The sequence below is a fragment of the Polistes dominula genome, unplaced genomic scaffold (assembly GCF_049000335.1).
Source record: "Polistes dominula isolate Pdom_NZ unplaced genomic scaffold, Pdom_raw_medaka contig_29, whole genome shotgun sequence".
NCBI classification, from domain to species: Eukaryota; Metazoa; Arthropoda; class Insecta; order Hymenoptera; family Vespidae; genus Polistes; species Polistes dominula.
In genome coordinates this window covers 22,862-33,981 of record NW_028300865.1, presented here as the reverse complement: position 1 = coordinate 33,981, position 11,120 = coordinate 22,862, and the positions used below count along the sequence as shown (strand labels likewise).

The following is an 11,120-nucleotide window of genomic DNA, read 5'->3' as shown; positions in this document are numbered from 1 at the left end:
CTGTATATAAAAAATGTCCGGTAAATGCCGAAAAAATGAAGTTTTAGTTCAGAGTGCGCTGTAGTAGGGCGAGTTAGGGATCCTATAGGAGGGATGCGCCATGTACATTGCTGGGGGACCGGAACTAGATTTTGCGCGCGAATGATTCAAACATTGAAATAATTATGAAATAATGAATTGCATCAAATACAGAACAAAAAAATAAACTATATTTAATGATAATTAAAAATTTATATTAAAATAGAATAGGTTACACGAAAAAATTATTATAAATTCAAGCGATCTCCCAAAATTTTCAGCCAATGGCGCATGAGCTGAATATGAATGGCGCATCCCTCCTACAGGATCCCTAGGGCGAGTCTCGCTTGAGCGCCGTCCCGTGCTTAAAATGTCTCTTAGATCACTGGCTGTTAATGCGTTAAATAAAATCATTTGTTTATGTTGTTATCACCGTTATTACCACTTTCAATATTTCCCTTACCATTAACACCTTCTAATGTCACTAGATGCATTTGACCAATGACCATAATTCTTTTCAGATCTTTTTCTATAACCTCGTCTAACCTTAAAACATTAATAAACACATCTATGTCAATTTTAATAATTATATTTTTTCTTTTTACAAATCTAACTGCATTAGCTTAAAATTAAATCAATTTATTAAAAAAAGTATCTCTATCGTTTTTATTCTATTACGACACGTAATACATGTATCCTCATTCTGAAGCCAAAAACAAAAAACAAAAAGCAAAAAGCAAAAAGCAAAAAGCAAAAAGCAAATCAATTACTACTATATTTGTATTTTATAATATAATAAATATATGAAATAATGATTGTATACGTATATATTACTATACGCATATATTAATATATAGTTTTAAACAAAGATACTTGAAAGAATTTTTGTACAAATAATTTACATCATAAAAATAAACATAATAGAAGAAATAAATGTTAGGTTAATTTTTTTGTTTTAATACATAGTATTAATTTAACAGGTGCTCGCAATGCATATTGTAGTTCTTTCTCACATGTTTGTGCAATAAGTTTAATACGTTCTGCATTTTTACCAATTATAATAGAACTCTTTTTTTTAGTAGAATTTTCTACTATAACAGAAGCAATTATTCCTCCTTCTGAAGATTTTTGCAAATGTTCTAATGTTAAATGTGACATGTAAGGAATTTCATTAGGGAGAAAGTCCATTAGTTTAGCACGTACTGTTTGTTTTATGATTGTTTCCATTGATTGATCTGTATAAGTTTCTTCATTATACTGCCAATTTTTAGATTTAGCAGAATACATTAAATACTCCTGCAAGACGGATTAAAAAGGAAGTATTATAAATAAAAGCATAATAAGACAATTGTGAATAAATATTAAAAAAATATATTATACATACTTTTAAATTATTTATACCATCAGACTTTAATGCAGATATTAAAAATACATCAGAGAAATTTGGCCAATATGTCTTACTTGTAAGGATTCTAATGATCTCCAATAATTTAGTTTTATCTTTTAATTTATCAATTTTGTTTATAATTAGTATCGTAGGTATTTCTGATTGTAGAGATTTCAATAAATTAAGAACGTTGCTATGTAATACATTTCTGGTGTACCTGTTCGATACATCATGTACAACTCCAATAATATCTGCTATATTAGCGGAGGCCTTTGGGTCATCTTCAAAGCTGTTACTTAATTTATATCTATTTTTTTCATGTTTTGTTACAAGACCAGGAGTATCAACAAAAACAAGTTGAGTATTTTCTGATGAATATACTGCGTCACATTTCGTTTGGGTTGTATGAACTTTAGACGAAGTAGGACATATCTGTAACATAATTTCTTAATATTAACTATGATATAGATATTTTACAACTTAAACAATACATTTCCAATACCATTTTCAATCTAATAGTAAGAATAATTAATCAACCAACCAACCAAATTGTTATCCTTAAAAACAATTAAAATAAAACACTTGGAATTATTTGGATCGCAAAGGGTTAACAATAACTACAAATACTTACAGATCTATCTACAAGGCTATTTATAAGGGTGCTTTTTCCAGCATTTGGTGCACCAATTATTGCAATTCTTAAAAATGAAGCATTTTCTCTTCGTATAGATGTAAAATTTGTTTCAGGTGTTAATGTATATTCTTCGGATTGGTTTTCTTGATATAAAATAGCTCTTAAAGTAAACTGTCGTGTTAAACAGTATGTTTTTTGTATTATACGTTTTTGAATAATGCATAACATAATTGTATCACATACTCTAAAAAACAATAATATTAATAACAAAATACCAATAAAATAGTACAAATAAATATATCGTTCCTTTTAATAAACAACAAATCTGTTATAACTTGTGATAACTTTAGTCCATTTAGTCACTTGAAGTTAGTTCTATCTAATTTTGGCTTCATTTCTATGTATTTCCATGTATTTCCATGTATTTCCATGTATTTCCATATATTTCCATGTATTTCATATACTTTTACGTAAAATATATTACACATTAGATCTTCAATGGGAAATTATTTTTAAATTTCATATTTTATGATTTATATATTTTAATATATATTTTTTTAATTATTGTATCTGTGTGTACATTTCTATTGTGTATTCGCCCTGTTCTTGTTATAACCTATCATTTTAACACTCATGGGATCAACAAAGTATTATTATATTACTCGCTAATAATAATATAAAAAGGCGAGAGTGTGATATTTATCGTCATATAATCATGGTAAATTGTTATTGTTTAATTAATTATTATATACATATATTAAACTAATTCAATAATAATTTATTTCCAGTTACCATTATCATTATTAAGAACTGCACAAAATCATCCTATGGTAATACTGTATAATCTTTTGAAATAACAAATTTCTTATAAAATGATGCATGCATATTACTAAATATTATCATTATTTTACAGTTAGTTGAATTAAAAAATGGAGAAACTTACAACGGCCATTTAGTTAGTTGTGATAATTGGATGAATATAAATCTTAGAGAAGTCATTTGTACGTCTAGGGTAAGGATGAATATTTTTCAATAACAATTACTTTTTTTTACAGAATAAATTAACCAACCCTCTATGGGCGGGGGAGGGGGTGCCGAATCTTTGTTATAAATAAACATAAATTTATATATGCAAAGTAACACTACACTGATCCATAGAGGATTAAGATCATACTTGAAAGTATATAGTTCTCTAATTTAAAAAGAGAACATTTTCTGACCAATATTAACATAACTTTATTTTTTGTTTGCATATGTGAGAAATCCATTTCTAATATTTTCTTGTATCTTGTATATGGTAAAACGTATATAATAGGACGGTGACAAATTTTGGAGAATGCCAGAATGTTATATTCGTGGTAGTACTATTAAATATCTCAGAATACCAGATGAAGTAATAGATATGGTTAAAGAAGATGTACAAATGAAATCAAGGGGACGTGGGGAAATGAAAGGAAGAGGACAAAATCAAAGAGGAAGAGGAGGCAATAGAGGTATGATATGACTTATTACGTGAACATTTAATTATTTACATTCATAAATATAATATTAAACAAATATATATTGGTTTTTTAGGTACTTTTGGACGTGGTGGTAGAGGTTCTGCCCCATTGGGTCGGGGAAGTAGTAATCAAGGTGGAAGTAAAGCTCAAAATAAACCACGTATAAAATAATAATGAGTTTTTTTCCTTTAACAATTGCTTTTTATTTGAACCAATCAAAAATATATAAACTGTTATTTCCTTTTTTCCTAATATTATTAATATTATTAATTCTTAATATTTATGCTTTTTATGCAATATGAGCTGTTTGTTTACAAATCAAAGCGATTAAACTTCATTATCAGAAATTTGAAAAGTTTTATTCATAAAAATTTTTTACCATTCTTTGTATTTAAATATTCTATTCAAATATGGACAAAATATAAAATATAAGCGTAATAGAAGAGCAATATTCTCTTTAAATCGGAACTAACGTTTACTCGTTAGACAATCACTTTCCACTTTGACGACTATCCCCCCCGCGCTTGGAAAGATGATGAAACATTATTAAATACGTATATATAAAAGAAACCTTAAATTTTACAATTTTTCATACTTAATTTTCTCGTGATTGTCTACATGGCACAAACATTACAAATAACATTTGTTGGAAGTTTAGATACGGTCTACACAAGCGATGAAAATGAATCGAATTGATAAAGGAAAGTTTAACAGTATTCCTTTCTTTTGTTAGTTGTAAAGGAGAAATAAAATTATTGAAATTCATCAATGAAATGATATACCTACCTATATGCATTATAATTACTTTATTATTTTATTTATTATTATAAAAAAATATATTTAAAAAAAAAAAAAACACAATTCTTCAAAGGTTTATAATATTATGTGTTCATGTTTTTAACAATTTTATAATAGCTAAAAAATACTTTTTACATTCTTTAATAATTTTATTCATTATTATTACATATTAATATTTTATAAGTTTATAGAGTCTTAAAAATATTACAAGAATTTATTCATGTTTGACAATAATTTTTCTAATAAATTATTAAATGCAAATTCTTAAATATCTTCTTCTTAATTCATGAATAAACGGGTTCATATCACTTTCAAATATTAATGGCTCATATTTAATTTGTACTCTTTCTGTTTTGGGGAATAAATCTCAATTTGACAATTGTATATACTAATGGTACTAACAAACAACACACGGTTATAAATTGTAATAATTATTAAGCTTAAATATTTATAAAATTTATTAATTATAATCTTTTAAATCCTTTGAAAACGTTTAAAATATGTTTTCTTCGTTAATTGACAGGCAAGTTTAATGTAATAAAAAAAACTGAAGCCTTTTTAAAAAAAAAGAAAACAAATTTATTTGTATCATTTACATCTATTAGAGTGATTAAATTTACGTGTATATTATTATAGCTACTATACATAATATTTAATAGATGATATTTATTATTACCAACATCTCGATATTTTATTATGTAATTTAAAAAAAAAAAGAAAAAAACAAAGAAACATTTATGATAGTGCAATCATGAGAACTACACTACTCATACGTGTAGTTAGCAGTTATATCATCAAACTTTTGGTTTTTCAAGAAAAATAAATTGTGTATTATAAATAAATCTTGAATGTCACAATGGTTCAAATACATTGCAAAAAGTATATACTTTTTATCCCTGTTTAGTCTACTCATTTGAGTACTTGTTCTTGATTCTACAGTAATAGTAAGAAGTTTTACTATATGAAATCTAAATAGAAAATTATAATCATACGTCATTATAAGATTTCATTCTTAAAATAAATATCTAACTTATTTGATGATAATGAGACATACCTAATTAAGCTTAAACTTGATTTGCACCGAGATCTAATTTATCGTCCTTCAACTGTAATATTAACACAATTTACATTAATATAATATGTAAGTATAATACATTTTATGTTTGCGATGTATAGGGAGGATGATGATGATATCTAGAAAAATGTGTAAATATATTCATGACACTTACTATACGATGCAAGATCTATTTCATCTGGCAATTCTGTGATATTTACGTCAAATCTTTCCTGTACATCATTTAATATTTTGGCATCATTTTCATCGCTTACCAATGTAATGGCAAGACCCTATAAAAAAGAAAAAAGAAAAAAGAAAAAAGAAAAGTTATATATATTTTTTATACATATACGTTATATGTTAAATGTAATTATTTTTACCTTTGTACCAAAACGTCCTGCTCGTGCTACTCTATGAAGGTACGTATCAGAATCTTCAGGCATGTCATAATTAAATACGATATTAACACGTTCAATATCCATCCCTCGTCCAAATAAATTAGTAGCTACTAAAATTCGCTAAAGAGAATAATTTTTCTTATTAAAAAAGAATATTTCTTACGATATATAATCTTTCCATATCACATATAATGAAATAACATACTTTTTGAAAATCTTTAAATTGTTGGTATCTCGATAAACGTTCCTCTTGAGTCATTCCTCTATGAATTCCAATAGCAGGAAAATTTTGCTCTGTTAATAGTTGTGCCAGAGCCATACATCTTTGAACCGATTTAACAAATATTACAACCTATAAAATAATTAAACATATTTAATTAATTTTATACATAAACAAAAATAATGTACACGTAAACAGAGTGTATTTTATTTGTATAGACAAACCTGATTGAATTCAAGTACATCTAATAATTCGAAAAGCTTCTTGTTTTTCTCGTTTTCTTTAAGTTTCACGTAATGTTGTTGGAGGCCGTGTAACGTTAGCTTGGCTTCGTCATCAACATAGACTTCCATGGGCTGCGCAAAGAATTAATTTTGTAAGTTAATTTTATCTAATTTTAATGATTAAAATGCCTGAATCAATTTCAGACTCTATAACGATTAATAATTTTTTTTAACATTATCATCAAATTGTTTCTTTCATTATTTCATACCTTTATATTTAAAAAAAAAAAAAAATTAAAATAAAATAATATAAGGAGAGTATGATAATAATAATAAGGTTCGTTGTGTGTTTCGAAAACAAAGACAAAAAAATTTACAAAGAAAATAAATAATAAAAGACAGAGAGAAGATAACGCAATTTGTTTCTATGCATATTTAGAGTAGTATTTGAAATACGAAACAAAAAAGACCTGTTTTATCAAATATTAAAAATGAACAATCGGACAAATGTTTTTCTTAAAACAAAATTCCATGAAGCACGAATAGATATACATATAGAAAGTGTAAGCGGAATTTTTTTTGTCCCTCTCAATGAAGAAATTTGTTTTCTTCCTATCATTATTATTTAGAAAAAAAGACACAGCACATGAAAGCCTAATGAAGACTTTCATTTTTTTTTTTTTTTTTTTTTTTTTTTTTTTTAGTTCCAAGAGATCTGCACACTTCGTTGTTCAGATTATGCATATTGTGGTTACATACGGTTCGGCGACTTCCACCTCTGGGTAGTGCCAACAATGAAAACTCAGCAAGCAGTCACCCCAAGAGAACTAAGATGGCGCACCCATGAATGTGTTCTCAGCCATAATCATCCACTGGCCACTCGATGCCAAACACCTCTCTTCTGCCAAATTTCTGGTACATTGAAAAGATGCCCAGAATTGGCTTTGATTATTTGATTGTGAGCATGTTTATGTTATCATAAAGCCCAAAGCCTCCAGATATTTTCTAACATCGCGACTTATATACAAGGAGTTATTATGTTCACAGTCGTGAAATAAAGAGTATGCTCATAAATCATGATATAAGAGGATTTCTCTGACTTCCCATCAGGGTCAATGATTATTGACACACTTCCATTGTAGGTAGTTTTGTTAGTCCTATCAATCCGATCGTATTTCGATATAACCCCAGAATATGAGATTAAACGCGTACAGAACTTCACCCTCTTTCGCGCGAGACAAGACAAATTATTATTTTTTTTTAGTTTTTTTTTTTTTTTTATAATGATTATTATATGGACCGCGAATATATTAGCATATGCTACGCAATAGTTGTTTTAGTTATTCCTAACTAAACCCGATTATTCCCACAAATCCTCTTGCATCTTCTTTCTTGCATTCTTCTCTCTTCAGGTTGTCTTGATGTCTTCTTCGCCCCCCACCCAATTTTTATTTATGTACTTTGTGTGTGTGTGTTTTTTTTTTAATTATTTTCAATGCGGCTCTAATATTTGTAAGAAACTTTCACCCTCCCTAGCGATCCACCCTTATATGATGCTGAGTATTCTCCCTTCACCCATCCTATTATTCCCTATTTGTTTTTCTCCGACTTTTTTTTTTTATAGACAACAAATATTTTATAGATCAATAATTTGAATGCGTAGCATATAAGATTAAAGAATTTTTAAATGACATCATAACTAAACCGGGCTTTTTTTTGTTTTAAATGCTGTTGAGCTGTCTTGATCGACCTTAAGAGGGAAGTACGAAAAGGGTTCCCCACCCTTTAAAATATGTAGACATTGTTCAGCAGGAAACAACAGAACATTGAAGCGTGAAGTTGTTACGCTCATATTGTAGATTATGAGTGTTGACATCTCTTGATGTCAAGAGATATTATTTATATCGAGGGGCTTTTTTTTCAATACTGAATTCTGTATTATCATTTCTTCCGATTGATGTTTAACTAGCCTAACCCGCGGGTGCGCCTTCAACGATATTTGTAACACAGTTTGATCTTTGTCCTGGGTGTGAATATAAGGCCAACGAAGTAGAAGCAATTGAAGATCGAAGTGAAGAGGAAGGTGTAATTACATCTTGCATAAATTTCTTGCAGACAGGGCGGATGTCTTTGGATAGCGTAGCGCTGAACATCATGACCTGTTTACCATGTGGTGTGCTCCTGAATATCTCCTGTACATCTCTGCGCATATCTAGAATTAGAATTAGAAACAAGACAAAAATTATTCATACAAATTAAGCATGAAAACAAGAAAAGCACTAATAATAAAACGTTTCTTTTTTTTTTTTTTTTTAACGTACCTAACAATTCCAACATCTTGTCACATTCGTCGAGTATGAAGTGTTTCAAATGTTTAAGGTTTAACTTCTTATTTCGTACAAGGGCAAGAATACGACCTGGAGTGCCTACTACAATATGCGGGCAAGTATTCTTCAAAACTTCTTCATCTTTTTGAATTGGTAATCCACCAAAGAAAACTGCTACCTATTTTTTAAAAATTAAAGATACTTTATTGTATTCTATGAAAAAAAAAAAAAAAAAAAAATTAATTTATAATTTAAGGTTGATTATTTATGAAGTTAGAAAATATAAATAATTTCAAAGAATCTTCATCAGTAGTGGGTAGTGGTGAAATAGTGTCATCATCATTACTAAGACGTGTTTTACATCATTTGAAGATCCTTCATTTAGAAATTAAATATTCACAATTTCTTATGAAATGAGTGGCAAAAGATGAAAGTTTTTTTTTTTTTTTTTTTTTTTTAAATATTATTAATTAACAAAATATTTTCTAACATACCTTTACATAGGGCATATATTTGCTGAACCTCTCATATTCCTTGCTAATTTGAAAAGCAAGCTCTCTTGTATGACACATTACCAAGACATAAACTTGGTTCTCCGTTAATTCTAATTGTTGTAAAGTGGCTAATACAAATACAGCAGTTTTTCCCATACCAGATTTTGCTTGACATAGAATATCCATACCGAGTACAGCTTGAGGGATACATTCATGTTGTACTGTAAAAACATTTATAGTTTACAAATGTGTTCAATCGTATAATAATGAATAGAAAAATCTTACATTGGTTCAGATATGATAAATCATTCATTACATTAATCTGTTGTCCCTATCAAATATCATCACATTATATTGTGAAATAATTAAATTGTATTTTGATGTTCCGAAAAGTTTGTGCCAATTTTCAATAGGTAACAACTGGGCGCATGTTTGAATATATCAGAATTGTTTAAAACAAATGAATTAACTGAATGATACATATTAATAATGATAATAGATACATAAAAGTTTTGCCTTTAAAATATTCTGAAAAATTAATACGAATTTTCCGGTGACTTATTAATAAGAGAAAACGTCCATTAACATTTAAGCAATGTTATTCATGTAAAATGTTATTAATTACCTTCAGAAGGATGTTCAAATCCACAATCAACAATAGCTCTTAATATTTCTGGTTTAAGAAGAAAATCTCTGAAACCACTGCTGTGGATAGACACATATGTGCCTTTAACCTCTTTCTTTGCTGGAACATCTCCACTTCCATCAACTACTTGTTCAGTTTGTTCCTCATCTTCATAATCCAAAAGATCATCATTATCAGCCATATTAGAACACTAAAACCTAAAAATAATGGTAAAATTATTTTACCTTAATTGATATAATTAATATAATTGAAGATATTAGAGATTATAACTTTAGATAAAATACTTCAAAATTGAACTTTTCTTCAAAACTTATTTTAAGCTACTTTAATATTCATTACATATATATGTATATATATATATATATATATATATATATAATAAGTATATTTAATGATATTAAAATGTTTAAAATATTATGAATAAAAAAATATTTAATATTGAATATATATATATATATATATATACATGTGATAGTATTAACGATTTTCAATGGAATTGTACACGTAACGGCAACCGCCATCTTGTTAATATAAAACATTTTTGTTCAGTTAAAGAAAAAAAATTAACTAACCATCGCGTTAGAAATAAATTAATTGTACACTTTTAATAAAAAAAAAAAAAAAAGAAAAAAGAAAACGAAAGTTTTTCTATACTTATAAAGTCAAATAAAATGAAATGAAACAAAAATGGACTGGTTATTTTAGCACGCGTTCTTTTGTGGCGTCGTTTGCCTTGCAGTAGAATTTATGACTCTAGTTTTCTTCATATAATAGAACTATATAAAATAAATGATTGCTTTTAAATAAAAAATCAAATATCTTATTTTATGAATTTATCTTATTTATATAGCGATTGCTTTTTATTTGTTTAAATTAATTGGATTACGTTTAAGCAACTTACCTCGAAATTAGAGTTAACGGTTCAAACGTCGACTTTACAATGTCTGAAAGCAGGAAGACCAAATCATGTAGAAAGGTTTTTATTGTTTGCTCGTTGTTTATATGAGCGCTAGTGTCGCTATCATCAGTGCACTCTGTTGAGAATTTATTGCATTAATCTGAACAATAGCGTCAATTAAATTTGAGAATTGAATAAATATATTTGTAATTGGTATTTGAAATTTTATATCAATATAATATTTCTTACAGATATATATATATTTTTTATTATTATTTATTCTCTTTAGAAATTATTTTTATACTTTTGATTTTAAAAATAGGATTTTCATACGCGGCAAACTTCACGTGATGAGAGCCAAGAAATCATGCTGCTTGTGAAATTAATATACGAGAATTATTTTTGGTTTCGCGTATTTCTTTATTGCGTAACACGGATACGTGTTTTCTAATTTTATAATTAATAGATATATTGATCAAAGTAAATTTGATACTTAGGTATTGTCAGAATATACAAA

General features: G+C 27.5%; 3 protein-coding genes across 3 annotated transcripts; 1 reads left to right on the top strand and 2 right to left on the bottom strand.

Annotated features, from left to right (window-relative positions):
- Nucleotides 1-780: 780 nt before the first annotated feature.
- LOC107068298 (GTPase Era, mitochondrial) lies at nt 781-2,420 on the bottom strand. Its single transcript, XM_015324524.2, has 3 exons — nt 2,037-2,420; nt 1,403-1,837; nt 781-1,314 (listed from the first exon to the last, which is right to left on the bottom strand). Exons 1-3 carry the CDS (start codon nt 2,265-2,267, stop codon nt 955-957), a joined length of 1,026 nt encoding a protein of 341 aa, XP_015180010.2. The 5' UTR covers nt 2,268-2,420; the 3' UTR covers nt 781-954.
- Nucleotides 2,421-2,604: 184 nt separating this feature from the next.
- On the top strand, nt 2,605-3,888 carry LOC107068299 (U6 snRNA-associated Sm-like protein LSm4). Its single transcript, XM_015324526.2, has 5 exons — nt 2,605-2,757; nt 2,828-2,869; nt 2,953-3,051; nt 3,355-3,532; nt 3,615-3,888. Exons 1-5 carry the CDS (start codon nt 2,755-2,757, stop codon nt 3,710-3,712), a joined length of 420 nt encoding a protein of 139 aa, XP_015180012.1. The 5' UTR covers nt 2,605-2,754; the 3' UTR covers nt 3,713-3,888.
- A 576-nt stretch (nt 3,889-4,464) lies between these two features.
- On the bottom strand, nt 4,465-10,741 carry Hel25E (ATP-dependent RNA helicase 25E). The gene is made up of 11 exons (XM_015324527.2): nt 10,607-10,741; nt 9,685-9,902; nt 9,060-9,280; nt 8,560-8,743; nt 8,332-8,450; nt 6,239-6,370; nt 6,000-6,146; nt 5,777-5,914; nt 5,569-5,686; nt 5,394-5,445; nt 4,465-5,307 (listed from the first exon to the last, which is right to left on the bottom strand). The coding sequence occupies exons 2-10, from the start codon at nt 9,884-9,886 to the stop codon at nt 5,432-5,434; spliced, it is 1,275 nt and encodes a 424-aa protein (XP_015180013.1). The 5' UTR covers nt 9,887-9,902; nt 10,607-10,741; the 3' UTR covers nt 4,465-5,307; nt 5,394-5,431.
- Nucleotides 10,742-11,120: the final 379 nt, after the last annotated feature.